This window comes from Ammospiza caudacuta, chromosome 27 (genome assembly GCF_027887145.1).
Source record: "Ammospiza caudacuta isolate bAmmCau1 chromosome 27, bAmmCau1.pri, whole genome shotgun sequence".
Lineage (NCBI taxonomy): Eukaryota > Metazoa > Chordata > Aves > Passeriformes > Passerellidae > Ammospiza > Ammospiza caudacuta.
In genome coordinates this window covers 2,319,308-2,334,367 of record NC_080619.1, presented here as the reverse complement: position 1 = coordinate 2,334,367, position 15,060 = coordinate 2,319,308, and the positions used below count along the sequence as shown (strand labels likewise).

Sequence of the window (15,060 nt, the reverse complement as noted above, 5' to 3'; positions counted from 1 at the left end):
TTCCATGGCACAGCACATGCAGAGGCTGGTGACAGATGGTGTTGGGACAGATCTGTCCCTCACAGAGCAGGGAGGAGCAGCAGGGAGGCTCCTGCATCCTGAGGGATGTCCCCATGTGTCCCCAGCATGGCCACAAACATCTCCTGTTCTGTTCCAGTGATTGTCCCCACGTGTCCCCAGCATGGCCACAAACATCCCCTCTCCTGCTCCATTGTTCCAGGGGATTGTCCCCATGTGTCCCCATCATGCCAGCCCACAAACATCCCCTGTCCTGCTCCAGTGTCCCAGGGGATTGTTCCCACATATCCTTTACATGGCCACAAACATCCCCTGTCCTGCTCCAGTATCCCAGGTAATTGTCCCCATCATGCCACCCCACAAACATCCCCTGAACTACTCCAGTGTCCCAGGGGATTGTTCCCACATATCCTTTACATGGCCACAAACATCCCCTGTCCTGCTCCAGTATCCCAGGGGATTGTCCCCATGTGTCCCCATCATGCCAGCCCACAAGCATCCTCTGTCTGTCCTGCCGGTCCCAGCTGGCCCTACCCTGTCCTGCACACCCTGGGGTGGCACAGGCAGCTCCCCCCGGGCACGGGAGGGGATTTGGGGCAGCCCAGGGCTCTCAGGGGTGTCTCCTCCTCCTGCTGCTCCATCCCCGCCCGGCCCTTCCCCTGCAGATCATCCCCGGATCCGCTCCTGGCTCGGAGGAAGCCCCGGAGCCGCCCGAGCCCGGCCGTGCCTTGAGCCCCGGCCCATTAATCCCCTTGTGTTTCCTGAGTGAAACCGGAGCCGGTGCCGCCCGCCGGACAGACAGCGGCGTCCGTCATTCCGGGGCTGCGCTCCGGGTGCTGGGGCAGCCCGGGGGATGGGAGCGCTCCCATCCTCAGAGCATTTCCACCCCTGCCAGGGGCTCCGGCCTTGTCCCACCACCGATCCATCCAGCTCAGAGACATTTGTCATAGACATATTTTATAAAAAATCCTTTTGCCAGCATCTTTTCTCCTGAGAAACTGGGAAGCTTCAGCTTCAACTTCAGCTTCTTCATGTTTTACTACTTTAGGATGTGACATAGTGAATTGTTTACCCAGTATGTGAAATTGTTTTTACTTGATGACCAATGACAGCCAGCTGTGTCAAGGCTGTGAGCAGTCACAAGATTTTATTATTCATTCTTTCTTTGCTAACCTTCTGATAAAATCCTTTCTTCTATTCTTTCAGTATAATTTTAGTATATAATTTTCTTTTAATATAATATATAGCATAAAACAATAAATCAGCTTTCTAAAACATAAAGTCAAGATTCTTATCTCTTCCCTTGTCCTGAGATGTGATGGTGTTCACAGGGGTCCCAGGGTGAGGGAAGAGAGGAGGATCTGACTCCGTGTTTCAAAAGGCTGATTTATTATTTTATGATATATATTATATTAAAACTATACTAAAAGAATAGAAGAAATTATTTCACCACAAGGCTAGCTAAGAATAGAAAAAGAAAGAATGATAACAAAGGCTCTAAGACTCTCTGTCCGAGCCAGCTGACTGTGATTGGCCATTAATTAGAAACAACCACATGAGACCAATCATAGATGCACCTGTTGCATTCCACAGCAGCAGATAACCATTGTTTACATTTTGTTCCTGAGGCCTCCCAGCTTCTCAGGAGAAAAACTCCTAAGGAAAGGATTTTTCATAAAACATGTCTGTGACACTGAGACACTTACAAACACAAACACATTTAGTGACCTCAAATGAAGAACCACCACAGACATTTGCCACCAGCTCCAAGCAGGAGCAGCCACTAAATGCACCTATAAAATCAGGACAGCTGAGATTTGCAGTGATTCCACTGGACAAACCCTTGATTATTATTAATTTTAATGCTGCATTGTTGCTTCCTGCTCAGCAGGGATCTGTTTGTTCCCACAGTCTGGAACACCCTCTGCTCTGCCCCGTGGCCACCCAACCTTTCTGTGGGGACACTGTGGTGTCACCCAGGGCTGTGGTGCACAGGGTGGCTCAGGATGCAGCAGGAGGGGAGCAGGAATGATGGATCCCAATCCCATCAGAGCCCTTGGTCCATCCCAGAGCCCAGCCCGCTCAGGGATGCTGTGGGCAGAGCCCTGGGATGTCTCACACAGCAGTAGGGGAGGATCTGCCCTTTGGGAGGGGGTTTGAAGGAGGGAATGGAGCTCCCTACCAGGTTCCCCACGCTCAGCACATTCTCGAACTCCTCCGTCATGGGGTAGTGCTCCATGGCCATGAAGAGAGTGTTGAGCACGATGCAGATGGTGATGCCCAGGTCCACGAAGGGGTCCATCACCACCAGCTTGACAAACTCCTTCAGCTTCACCCAGGGAAGGCAGCAGTTCCAGACCAGGAATGTGTGGGCGAATTTGTACCACCAGGGTGGGCATTTCTGGTGAGCTTCTTCCAGCTCTGTGGGTGGGAAAAGAAAAGTGTGGAATTATCTTGTCCTCACCTGGGTGGGCAAGTGCTGACATCTAGGAGAAGTTCTCCTCACTCCCACCTGGGCATCCCTGGCAGTGCTGTCCAAACCCTCCTGGAGCTCTGGGACCATTCCCTGGGGAGCCTGGGCAGTGCCAGCACCTCTGGGGGAAGAACCTTTCCCAATATCCATCCCAAATTCCCTTGGCATGGCTCGTTCCCTTATTCCCAGGGAGCAGAGATCAGACCTGCCCCTTGAGGTCTGACCTCAGGCTCCTCTTCTGCAGCTGAACAAAGCAAGTGACCTCAGCCACTCCTCATGTGGCTCCTCCACATCCTTCATCATCTTCTTAGCCCTCCTCTGGATACTTTTAAAAAGCTTTAGATCCTTTTTGTGTTGTGGCACCCAAAAAATACAGGGGCTAAAAGGAGGAGCTTTCCCATGCCCGGGCATGGAGATGATGCAGACCCTCCAAACTGGAGAGGGATGGAAAGGCAGATCAGACAGGGAATTGTGGATCCAATCCTGCTCCCAGCCCCTGGGCAGGATTTGAGGTGTCCCTGCCACCCTGAGATTGCCAGGACACCCAAGGGGACTGCTCTAGGCTGACCAGGGCGTTTTCTGCCTGTTCTTGGGGGACAGGGCACATGAACTGCTGAGTTCATGGTGCTTTTTGCTGAAGCTGACACTGCAGCTCCTGGGGAGCTGCTCAGCAGTTCCCAGTTGGCTCTGGAAACTCCTCTGACCAGCTGCAATCTCTTTAATTTTGTGAGATTTTGGATTATTGCCTCCAGGCATCATCCCAGTGAGCTGGGATGAAAAGTCTGGCTTGAGCATCACTGATCCCAGGGCTGGAGCCATCCCTTGTGTGGGGCTGGGAATTTGGGACAGCCACTGTCACCAACCCAGGCCCTCCAGCACTGAGCAGGACCCTAACCCAGCAGGACATACCTTCCACAGCGTTGGAGATGACACTGATGGCACTTCCCACCCTCTTCTCCAGCCCTGGCCCATCCTGGTTGCCCACAGTGAGGTGATTGAGGTCTGGCTTCTCCAGCTCATGGGTGGAGTTGAACTGGGAGGAGAGGAGGGAGGGATGCAGAGTTATTCCATGCTCTGAGAGACAGAGCAGCAGAAAACAGGGAATGGTCTGGAGAGACCTCTGAGTGCAAGGTGGGCACCCCAAAAAGGCTTGTGGGACCCAACCCACGGTGGGGTGGGCACTCAGGGAGGTGGGCACCCTCGGGGATGGCAGGGGCAGGGCTGGCACCTACATCAACCACAGTGTCGGCTCTCTGCAGGGTGATCTTGGGCACCACCTGCCCGTTGCAGTCCTTGGCCTTGTCCTGGTCACTGTTGAGGTCCGAGTCCTGTCCCTTCCCGGCCACGCTGCTGGGCAGGGAATTGCTGCTGGATGAGCGTTCCTGCAACTGCACAACTCTGTCACCCCTGTGCCCGCAGCCATGGGGACATCCCACCGTGGCTGGGGGCTCCAGGGGCTGGGAACATTCCTTCCCTCCCTGGAAGCGGTGGATGGAGGAGGCTTGGAGCAGCCTGGGCTACTGGGAGGTGTCCCATGGCAGGGGGGGCTGGATGAGCTTCCATGTCCCTCCCAACCCAAGCTGTCCTGGATTTCCAAGCCTTTTCCTTTTCCTTTTCCTTTTCCTTTTCCTTTTCCTTTTCCTTTTCCTTTTCCTTTTCCTTTTCCTTTTCCTTTTCCTTTTCCTTTTCCTTTTCCTTTTCCTCCTCTTCTTCCTCCTCCTCCTCCTCCTCCTCCTCCTCCGCTTCCTCCTCCTCCTTTTTCTCCTTCTCCTCTTCGTCCTCGTCCTCCTCCTCTCCTTTTCCCTTTTCCCTACAAAATGTTACCATACAACAAAATAACAACCCCCAATACCAAACATATACAATACAACAAACACCATTTTATAACCACTAAAACTCCTGACCTCCCACTACACACCACCTCTAACCACTTCTATTTTCACAAATAAAAAAGTTTTACACAAAATTACACAAATTACAGTTTCCCCTTTCCCTTGCACCCCCTGCACTCAGCTCTCCACAGCTGAGTTGGGTCTGTTCAGGTTTGGTCAGGGAGAATAGTTTCTGAGGGCAAAAACTTGAGCAAACCTTGGTCCTTCAAGCAGAAAACTTTGCCCTTTGCAATGAGCTCTCATCCAAAGTGGCAAAGAAGCAAAATCCTCAAGGCTCTTGCTGAAATGTGACCTCCAGGATTTTTGCACTTGCACTAAATGTTGTATTAACACATTTCCATTGCAGGCAAAAAAAAAAAAAAAAAAAAGTATTTTTTTGTCCTTTTTTTTTCTTTTCAACAGTGCTATTAAATTTGAAGTTTATTACACCCTCTCATAGCACTGAGGATGCCACAGTGGAGTGGGAAATTCTCTGTTCTCACAGCACATTGCTGAAATCCAGGACATTTTCCACCTTTAATAATGGGAGATTAAATATTAATATAAAAATTATAATTATAGTTTCTTGTAGGTGTTTTGCCCTCACTCTCAGCTTAATTCCCTCTGTTTTTTCCATTTCTCTGTGTGACTCTAAAGGAAGACATCCCTTAACAAAGCCTTTGGGCACTTCCCTGCTGGATTTGCTCAAGAAAGGGGACTCAGCACCAGCCTGACCCTCGGGCAGGGCTGGCTCAGACCCTTCCTGCAAACAGCAGCAGCCAGAGAGGAGCAGCCACTTCCCAGGGGATGCTGTAGCTCTGGACAGATAAGAGAAGAGAGATAAGAGGTCTGGAGAGAGTCAAACATTGGTCTGTGTCTCTCTACATGTGAGGGAGGTGGTGACCTGCCCAAAGAGATTGTCTGGGATGTCTCCTGTGGATGCTGCTGACATGGACCAAAAGGATGGTTAGAGCTGGAAAATGGCTGGGCTGCAGCACCAGAGGCTTTTGGCCGTGTTTTTATAGGAATGTTGCACTGAAAAACATTGCAAAGGATGGCAAAGGGGTGAAGGTAAAATCGTGGCACCACAGGGGGACATCTCCTGTCCAGGTTGTGCTTTGGCCAAGCAGGGCTGGAACAGATGATCCTGGAGGTCCCTTCCTACCTGGTGCTCATTGGATCCCAGGGTGGGAAAGGGACAGAAAGACCATCAGTTTCCAACCCTCCTGCAATGAGCATGGACACTTCCACCATTCCAGTTTCCTTGGCTGCCACAAGGACACCAGGAGCTCCCTGGTGAGGCTCAGGGTGTCTCCAGCCCTTGATTGTGCCCCCAAAGCCCAGGGTTTGCTGACACACTGAGCTGAGCTGCCCCATCTTCCCTGAGTGCTCCTTTGGGCCCTGGTGACACTGAGCTGGGCTCCTGCCGGCCTTTATGATGTGCTGCAGGAGATCCTCTGGAGCTTCTGAGGTCTTTTCTGTCCCTCACCTCCTCCTCCTCTCAAACATCCCTGTGCTGCTCCCCTCTGCGCCTCCCAGTGCACCCTGGGCTAGGATTTGGATGTGGAAATTTGATCTTTTCAGCCTTTTTTGTCCCCACCCATGATAGTATCTCAGTTTTCTGATTCAGATGTGATGCCCAAAACAGTTGATCCATTTTTTCTCTACTTCCTATGGACCAAAGGGAGTTTTTATTCAGACTTTACACCATGCTTGTTGCTGCCTCCATTTCCTCTCCCTATCCCCAAGACCCCTCATTTTGGCCTCCACTCTTCCAACTCACCAGCCTTTCCTGCTCCTCTTGCTGCTTCTTCAGCTGCTCCATGAGCTGCTGGAATTCCTCCTCCTTCTGCTGCTCCTCCAGCATGGTGGCATCGTTCTGCTCAGCATAAGCCATGGCCACCACGGCCAGGATGAGGTTGATGAGGTAGAAGGAGCCCAGGAAGATGACCACCACGAAGAAGATCATGTAGGTTTTCCCTGCTGCCCGTAGTGTCTGTGGGGAGAGGTGGCAGGGATGTCACCGTGTCACTTTGGTGGCGCTCCCAAGAGAAGGTGCTGCTCCTCCTCATTGTGGTAGGAGGGAAATATTTTGCTCCTGTCTTCTCCAATGGTTGGTCATTGGCCAATGGACCTTCCTGCAGGCCCTGGCATTGGGATGGGATTGGTGGGAGGCAGGGAGAAGCTTTGGTTCACAAAGTTCCTGAGGGCTGGGAGTGATGGTGGTGGAGTCAACATTCCATCACTGACTCGCTTTGCTCAGCCCCCACCTTCTCAGGGCTCACTTTCAGGACAGCAGGGTCCTTTTATGACTCTGATCATCTGGGCAAACCTTCAGAGGACAGGGGGAGCCTCAGGTGTGGGATCCCTTTTACCTGGCCAGCCTCTGGGGCCGGGGTCAGCTGGGGTTCTGTGGTGTCTCCTTAGAGGACAACTCAAGGTGGGGACAAGTGAACCCTGTCCCTCAACTTGAGCCAGAGGTGCTCTGGACAATCTTATAAATCCCTGATTTCCCTGCTAGAGCTGGCAGCACCCTGGGAAATACACTGCACTGAAACACAGTGTCTTCCTTGTTAGGGAAGCAGTAAATGGGACCATCTCCACTTCCACTGATCCTGGCTGGATCCACTAAACCTCAGAAGGACCCACAAGGTTCCAGTCAGTGACTTTTCACCTCAGGGGCAGCACAGAGACGAGAGGAAGGCTGGCACAGGGGAGGAGAGGCGGTGCCTACCAGCTGGAAGAGGTTCTCCCAGAAGTCCTGGGTCATGAGGCGGAAGAGGGCCAGGAAGGCCCAGCTGAAGGTGTCGTAGCTGGTGTAGCCATAGTTGGGGTTCCTGCCGGCCTTCATGCACTCGTAGCCCTCAGGGCACTTCCTGCCAGGGGGGCAGCAGGAGTGAGACCCTGGCATGGCCCAGAGCCAAACCCATCCCTGAGGGAGGGGATGCAGGGGGGACCCTCCCCTCAAACCCATCCTTGAGGCACGGGGTGCAGAGAGGGACCCTCCCCTCCAGGATGGGACAGGTGGAACACCTGGACTGGCAGCACCTGTGTGAAAACTGATGCCCCCCAAAGCTGACACAGGCAGGGGGCTCAGACTGAGACCCCTCAAGCTGTAAGTATACATATTTGTTTAAAGTGGGAAAACCCATTTTGCTTGGGATTGGGTTGTACACTGAGGTATTTAGGGTTTGGGGATTTCTTTGGGAAAGGTGTTTTGTTGGGGATTTCTTCCTTCCCTTCCCTTCCCTTCCCTTCCCTTCCCTTCCCTTCCCTTCCCTTCCCTTCCCTTCCCTTCCCTTCCCTTCCCTTCCCTTCCCTTCCCTTCCCTTCCCTTCCCTTCCCTTCCCTTCCCTTCCCTTCCCTTCCCTTCCCTTCCCTTCCCTTCCCTTCCCTTCCCTTCCCTTCCCTTCCCTTCCCTTTTAACTGATAATAAAATTAGTTTCCCTGTCACACACAAAAAAATTGATTACAGTGAATTAAGACAAAAAATTAATGAAAATACCTTAATCTCATCCCATTACTTCTAATAGATATGTACTATTTCATTTTAAATAATATAAATTTGGGGTGCAGAGGGAGGGGGTCTCACCCACCCAGCGTCGCTGCTGTTCCCGCAGAGCAGGGCATCCAGGGCTCCCTCCAGGAAGTAGTAATTGGCTTTGCAGATGGGGAAAGAGCAAGGAATAAAAATGAATGGATAAATAAATAAATAAATAAGCACAAATATTGATTTTCAAACTCTTGGGTGCAACTTGCTGTCAGGGAAATTCTTAAATCCCAGGGGAATTTGTTGACTCCCAGTGTCAGGCACGTGGTGGTTATCTACTCTCTGTTGACTTTGTTGCTTGTCTTGGCTCTGTCTCAGGGAGCTCCTGGGATTGTTTCATCAATCCAGCCAGGTCCCTCCCAAGCCTGGAAACCCCTCTGGATCTGGCCAGGGCCAGGACACCTGGAGAATGGAATGGGTTAACACGAGGTCCAAGGATCAAGGCTGGGCTGTTTTCCTGGCAAATTGGGGCATTGACAGGAAGCACCAAGCATGGGGCATGGCAGGAGAACCCGGAAAACCTGGGGAAATGCTCCTGCTCCATGGCTGCAGCTCCTCCTGCTGCTCCCATCGCTGGTGGGGACCCCAGGGGTCCTTACAGCTCCTCCTGAGGGATCCACAGGAGCTGCCAAGCAGGGACACCACAGTGACCTGCCCAGGGACACAGAGGCACCTGCAGACACCCACACCTGGATGTGGCAGAGGGCAGCTGGATCCAGTCCTGGACATCACCCAGCACAGCCCTCCCAGCATTTTGGGCCTTTCTGGGTCCTCCCTGGCCCTGCCTGCCTTCTTGCCATGGGGCTTCTCTTTATCCTGTGGGGGCTCAGGGAGGAAATACCCTGTTTGTGCAATTCCAGGTTTTTGGGCTGGCCCCAGCAGCTACTCTGCTACACTCCTGGTCTTGGGAATTCCTCTTTGCTTAGAACTCATCATGGATGGAAGATCCAAGATCCTATGGATGGAACTTGTCCCCTACCAAAACCTGCCTGTGATGAATGCTGGAGCTGATTGTTGGGCCAAGCAGCTCAGCTGAGACCCAGCCCGGCCTTCTGAGCTCTGCTGAGTGTCCTGAATGAGGTGTGGAGCATCCCTGTGGGGCTCTCTGCAGCTCTACCAGACAGATTTGCTAGATTCTTACATTCTTGTGGAGTTTAAAAACACAAAACTGAAGAACAAGCAAAAACCCCACCACACTTCAGGGAAAATTTTCAAAGGGGTAAGGAAGGAGAAAGGTAGATCTTCCTGAGGAGCTGTGCATTTGTCTCTCCCTGCCTTCCTGTGGCTTTTGTGGTGTTGCATGAAGGGTTCATTGGGCACTGTGGAAGGATCCAGATAGTAAAAAGTGGATTCAAAATGTCATTCTTGCATCTTTTCCTCTGGTTTTTTGGAGTTTTTCCCCCGGTTTACCAGAGGAACAGGGAACCCAAAGTTCCATCTGCTTCTCAAAGGTTTGGTCGCCCTGCTGTAACCCCCTGATGGCACATTGGCCCTGACCAGCAAGTGACAGAGGTGGAGACTCTGGTCCATCCCAACCTTCCTGTCGTGAAACCATCCTGGAAGAGCTCAGCTTGCCCAGGTGGACCTCACTGTCCTGTCCAGGGGGATTTGATCCTGTCTGTCCCTTTGTGAGGGTGCACAGCCTGGGCAGGAAGGTCCCTGTGAGCAAACCTTGGTGTGGCCAGGAGGAGCAAGAAACTGAGGAGCAAACCAGGGTGGATGTCAGGGGAGAAGGGGTGCAGGAGCTTTACCTTCATCGCTGATGTAGGCCTCAAAGTCAAAGGTGCTCCCGGTGAAGTTCCCGGTGAAGTTCCCAGTGAAATTCCCGGTGAAGTTCCCGGTGAAGTCATCCATGAAGTCGTAGAAGGTGCCATGAAGTCGTAGAAGGTGGAGTTGGCCAAGGTGTCGTTGTCCAGCCCCAGGTCCTGCAGGAAGGTGCTGTTGGGGGGAGGCCAGCGCACGCACTTCTGCCGCAGGTTGCCCATGAAGAGCTGCAGGCCGATGAGGGCGAAGACGCTCAGGCAGAAAACCGTGAGGATCATCACATCCGAGAGCTTCTTCACCGACTGGATCAGGGCCCCCACGATGGTCTTCAGCCCTGGGGGAGGCGCCACCACTGAGCTGACTGCTCTTGGTTAATTGTGGTGTCCCCAGAAGGTACTGGCTGTCACCCCTGAGTGACCCCCAGCTCTGTGCTCACATCACAGCCCAGCTCTGTGCCCACACACAGCTGTCACCCGTGGGTTGGTGCTGGTGACTTCCCCATCCCAGCCTTGGCATATCCAAACCAACACCTATCTGAGCCTGGCAGCCATCATTTCCTTTGCATTTTCTTTTTTTCCCCCTAAATCTGGCATTTTTTTGTACCAAGCCACTGGAGTGAAGCACTTCAGAGTGGGACGTGGAGAAGATCTTTGCTGGCCCAGCTGTTTGATGCTGTGCACCTCTCCCATCTCCAGAAAAGCCTCCCTGGCCTAAATGCTGTCCCTGGGTGTGACAGATGTCTTTTATGAAAAATCCTTTCCTTAGGATTTTTCCTCCTGAGAAGCTGGGAGGCCTCAGGAACAAAATGTAAACAATGGTTATCTGCTGCTGTGGAATGCAACAGGTGCATCTGGGATTGGTCTCATGTGGTTGTTTCTAATTAATGGCCAATCACAGTCAGCTGGCTCAGACTCTCTGTCTGAGACACAACCCTTTGTTATCATTCCTTCTTTTTCTATTCTTAGCTAGCCTTCTGATGAAATCCTTTCTTCTATTCTTTTAGTATAGTTTTAATATAATATATATCATAAAATATTAAATCAAGCCTTCTGAAACATGGAGTCAGATCCTCATCTCTTCCCTCATCCTCGGACCCCTGTGAACACCGTCACACCTGGGTGGTTGAGAGCCCTGCCAGGCCTCTCATCCTGATCCCTTCAAGCTGGCAAATCCCTGGTGTGCCCCAGTGAAGGTGACAAAGTGACATCTGCACCTGGATTAACTCATCTCTCCCTACACCATCACCAATCCCTCCCCAGGGAGGCTCATCCACAGATCCTCAATGGGGTTTTTCCATGGAGGATGGAGTTCCTGTCAGTCAAGGTCTACATGGGTGATGGACAATGCTGGGACATCCCAATGTTCATCTTTAGAGCTTTCTCACATGGAAAAATTCTCCAAGAAAATGACTTTTAGCCCTGACCTCCTGCCAGGTCATCGTTCCCCAAACTATTTAAGTAAAATCCTGTTCTCTACGGGCCTGACCAAGGTCAGATGTTCCAAACCAGCTTATTTTTTGCCACTGCTATTTCTGCAGAGCCCTTGGGGATGTCATTCCAGAAAGAAGCAGCAGTTTACATTTTGTTCAATGCAATTTTTAGCCTGTTTGATGAAGGAAAAAAACATTCAAATGTGAACCCTCACGATCTGGAGCCTGCAGGGACACCACAAGGATTTATTCACCACAAGGAATTTTCATTTTCAGTTCAATCTCACACTTCAGATTTCTGTGCTTGCACCAGGTGTTGAAACGGTATCAAATTTGGAAATGAGCAATCATAGGGATTTGATAAGGTGCTCCTCACACGAGTCTGGGTGTTTTGGGTGATGTTAAACCAATACATGTTAAATATCTCAGCCTCAGCACCAGACAGCTAACAATGGGCAGAAAACTGAGTCCATAGCTTCAAAAATGGAGAGATTTGGTTTATCAAACCCATAAATCCACTGGGAGTACAAATTCCCTTAATCCATCTCCAAGGAGCCCCAAAAACATCACATCTGCCTCTTCAGCGGCTGCCAAACAACCTGATGAGTGCAGCTGATTTCAAGATGTAAAATCAGCAGGACCTGGCCCAAAAGCTGAATTTACATGGAAAATTTATGGAATACCTAATTTTCTTTGTTTTCCCTTGGAGCTGGCCAAATAAGCAGGAATTTCTGGGAATGGTGGGAACACCTGAGCTCAGAGGAAGGCACGGAGGGGAGGCCCCAAGTCCCACCTGGTATCACCGTGATGGTTTTCAAGGCACGGAGGACACGGAAGGTCCTGAGAGCAGAGATGTTCCCCAGGTCCACAAACTCGGTGATGTAGCTGTGGGACAGGAGAGGGAGGAGCTGCAGGGGCTCTGCCCAGAGCACTCCTTGTTCCTCCCCATCCCACAGGACTCACGCCATGGAGATGACCATGAAGTCTAGCCAGTTCCACGGGTCACGCAGGAATGTGAAGTCATCGATGCAGAAGCCTCTGGACAGGATCTTGATGAGAGACTCGAAGGTGTAGATCCCAGTGAAGGCGTATCTGAAACGGGACTGGTCACCCGGGACACACTTGCCCAGGTCCAAGGTTTGCCCACCCCTGCCAGGGGGAATGTCTTGAGGAGCTGACTCTGGGGGCTGATGTGTTTTTGGGGTGCTTCAGCACTGGGAGAGGTTTTCTCCTCTGTTGTGTTGTGATTTCAGGGTTTACCCCAGAACCTCGAGTCCCTCCCCTGATAATTCCCTCCCAGGTGTGTCAGTCACCTCTCCTTTCCCCTCCCAGCACTGTCTGTCAGTCCTGGCATTCCAGAATGGCATCGAGTGATTGGCAGATTCAAAGGATGCCCTCTACCCCTGGGGGGCATTGGGCCATCCAGGTGTCCTTTGTCCCTTTGTCCCTCCCCTCCTGTCCCTGCTTGGTGGCTCCCTGCCCCTTCCCTGACCTCTCCCCGTGGTTAAAGGAGCAGCAACCACGGGCTCAGGGAGTTCTGTTGGAGCTGGTGCTGCATTCAGAGGCCTGTGGGCCAGAATAAAGCTCTGGGTCCAAACCCTCCGTCAGAAACCGACTCCTTTCCTTCACCATCGCCTTAAAGCTTCTCCAGCAGAGGCAAACCTGAGGAGCAGCCCCTGTTATGGGGGGAAGCTCCATCCCAGCACCACCAGAGCTCCTGCAGGCCTGGCCTTGTCCCCACGGGCCCAGCTGCAGCACCCAGACAGGCCAAAGTGTCTGTGGGGTGAAACACCACACACCCAGGCAGCCCAAAGTGTCTGTGGGGTGAAACACCACACACCCAGCCAGCCCAAAGTGTCTCTGGGGTGAAACACCACACACCCAGACAGGCCAAAGTGTCTGTGGGGTGAAACACCACACACCCAGCCAGCCCAAAGTGTCTGTGAGTGAAACACCACACACCCAGCCAGCCCAAAGTGTCTGAGGGGTGAAACACCACACACCCAGCCAGCCAAAAGGGTCTGTGGGGTGAAAACACAGTTGCTGCTATTTGGTTCAGCAGCAGGGCCAGACAAGCCAAGGCACATCCCGTCCGGCTATATTGGTAAATATTCCAATACTCCTCACCTTGTAAGGTGGGTTGGGACATCTTGAGGTACCAATCCCTCTGTTGACCATTCTGTATCACCTCTGTTCCTGATGATGTCCCACCACCCCCATGCTCCCTGCTGAGGCCTGACTGTGCAGAACCACAGCAGAAAATGCTGGATTTCCCCTCTCCCCTGTGTTGTCCATGGACAGGTAGATCAGCTAAGCCTCTCCAGACAGACAGTGCTAACCTAGCCCAGCCCAACCTGCTCTTCAGGGCTCTCCAGACATGGGGATCCCACCAGAATTTGAGCAGCTCTGAAACATTCTCACTCTTCAATGCCCTATGGAGAGTGTGGACATCCCTTCTGAGGGCCACCAGCACCTCCCAGTGACACCTCCCCTGTGCTGAAGGGTGCCTGGATCCCCATCCCCTCTCTCAGCCTTGGTCTTGTCCCCCCTGGGGGACATTGCCAGGCTGGGCTGTCCCCATGGCCAGGGGAGGTCTAGGACTCACTCCACGTTCTTGGACCACGGCGGGGGGTTGCTCATCGTCATAAACACGCAGTTGGTTAAAATGGTGATCATGATGAACATGCTGAATAATTTAAAACCTGGTCAAGGACAAATGCTATGGATGGTGCCTGGATCCCCTCTCCCCATGGTCAGGAAGCCAAGAGTCCCTGTTCCTCTTGTCCTGGCTGCCACTTTGGTCCCTCACCCTGTTCTGCTTCTACTGTTGCTCTCCTTCCTCAGTCCTGTGCTCACACTTCCCTCTTTTCCTCTTTGCTTCCGTGTATGGTCCCAGCCCCTTTCCTTCCTTTCTGCTCCCCTTCCCAGCTCTGTAGTGCTGGCCCTTCCTCCCTTTCTGTCCCCTCTGCTCCTTTCTCTCCATCATCTTTGTATCCAGCCTTCCCTTCCCTTCCCTTCCCTTCCCTTCCCTTCCCTTCCCTTCCCTTCCCTTCCCTTCCCTTCCCTTCCCTTCCCTTCCCTTCCCTTCCCTTCCCTTCCCTTCCCTTCCCTTCCCTTCCCTTCCCTTCCCTTCCCTTCCCTTCCCTTCCCTTCCCTTCCCTTCCCTTCCCTTCCCTTCCCTTCCCTTCCCTTCCCTTCCCTTCCCTTCCCTTCCCTTCCCTTCCCTTCCCTTCCCTTCCCTTCCCTTCCCTTCCCTTCCCTTCCCTTCCCTTCCCTTCCCTTCCCTTCCCTTCCCTTCCCTTCCCTTCCCTTCCCTTCCCTTCCCTTCCCTTCCCTTCCCTTCCCTTCCCTTCCCTTCCCTTCCCTTCCCTTCCCTTCCCTGTCTCTCCAGATTTCAAAAACCTTCATCTCTTTCTAGAAAGCTCTAACTCTTAGGCTTAGCCCTCTCTGCCTGTTTTCCTTCTCCCTTAAGGCCATGAACCCCCACTTCCTCCAGAGCTCTGCTGGGATCACTTCCAACCACCCTGCAATGCTCTTGGGCTCCTTTCCTGCCTTTCCCCCTCTGTCCTGGTTCCTCTGCTTCCCTCTCCCAAAGCCTCCTTGGAGCTCCCCTGCTCACCCCCTTCCCAGTGGGACCAGATCTGACCCATGAACATTTCCCTTCCTTTCCAAGTCTCCCCAGACCTCAAAACCCTTCATCCTCTCCCTAGGAAGCTTCACCCCTTGGGCTTCTTCCCTTCTCCATCCAAATTGATTCCTCCCTTCTCCAACCAGAGCAAGGTTTTGGTGCCTCCAAGGTGCCCATCAAGGACCTGCTCCTTGGGGTAAAGCTCTGGGCAGCAGGTCCTGCCTGTGCTGGGGGCCCAGGAGGTTTCCACACCACTCCACCATAAACCCCTTCACTTGCCCCTCTCCTGGGGCTGTTTGGGCTCTGAACACCAGGGTTTGACCAAGA

The 15,060-nt window shown here is 52.5% G+C and overlaps 1 protein-coding gene across 1 annotated transcript in view; it reads right to left on the bottom strand.

Annotated features, from left to right (window-relative positions):
* Positions 1-15,060, bottom strand: part of SCN4A (sodium voltage-gated channel alpha subunit 4) — a 54,742-nt gene that overhangs the window by 25,881 nt on the left and 13,801 nt on the right. Inside the window, exons 4-14 of the mRNA XM_058820533.1 lie at positions 13,711-13,800; positions 12,069-12,197; positions 11,899-11,990; positions 9,767-10,010; positions 9,664-9,728; positions 7,959-8,022; positions 7,097-7,238; positions 6,146-6,358; positions 3,724-3,879; positions 3,401-3,524; positions 2,201-2,439 (exon numbers count right to left, since the gene is read on the bottom strand). Of these exons, the coding sequence (XP_058676516.1) occupies positions 2,201-2,439; positions 3,401-3,524; positions 3,724-3,879; positions 6,146-6,358; positions 7,097-7,238; positions 7,959-8,022; positions 9,664-9,728; positions 9,767-10,010; positions 11,899-11,990; positions 12,069-12,197; positions 13,711-13,800 (1,558 nt within the window). The remainder of the gene's footprint in view (positions 1-2,200; positions 2,440-3,400; positions 3,525-3,723; positions 3,880-6,145; positions 6,359-7,096; positions 7,239-7,958; positions 8,023-9,663; positions 9,729-9,766; positions 10,011-11,898; positions 11,991-12,068; positions 12,198-13,710; positions 13,801-15,060) is intronic.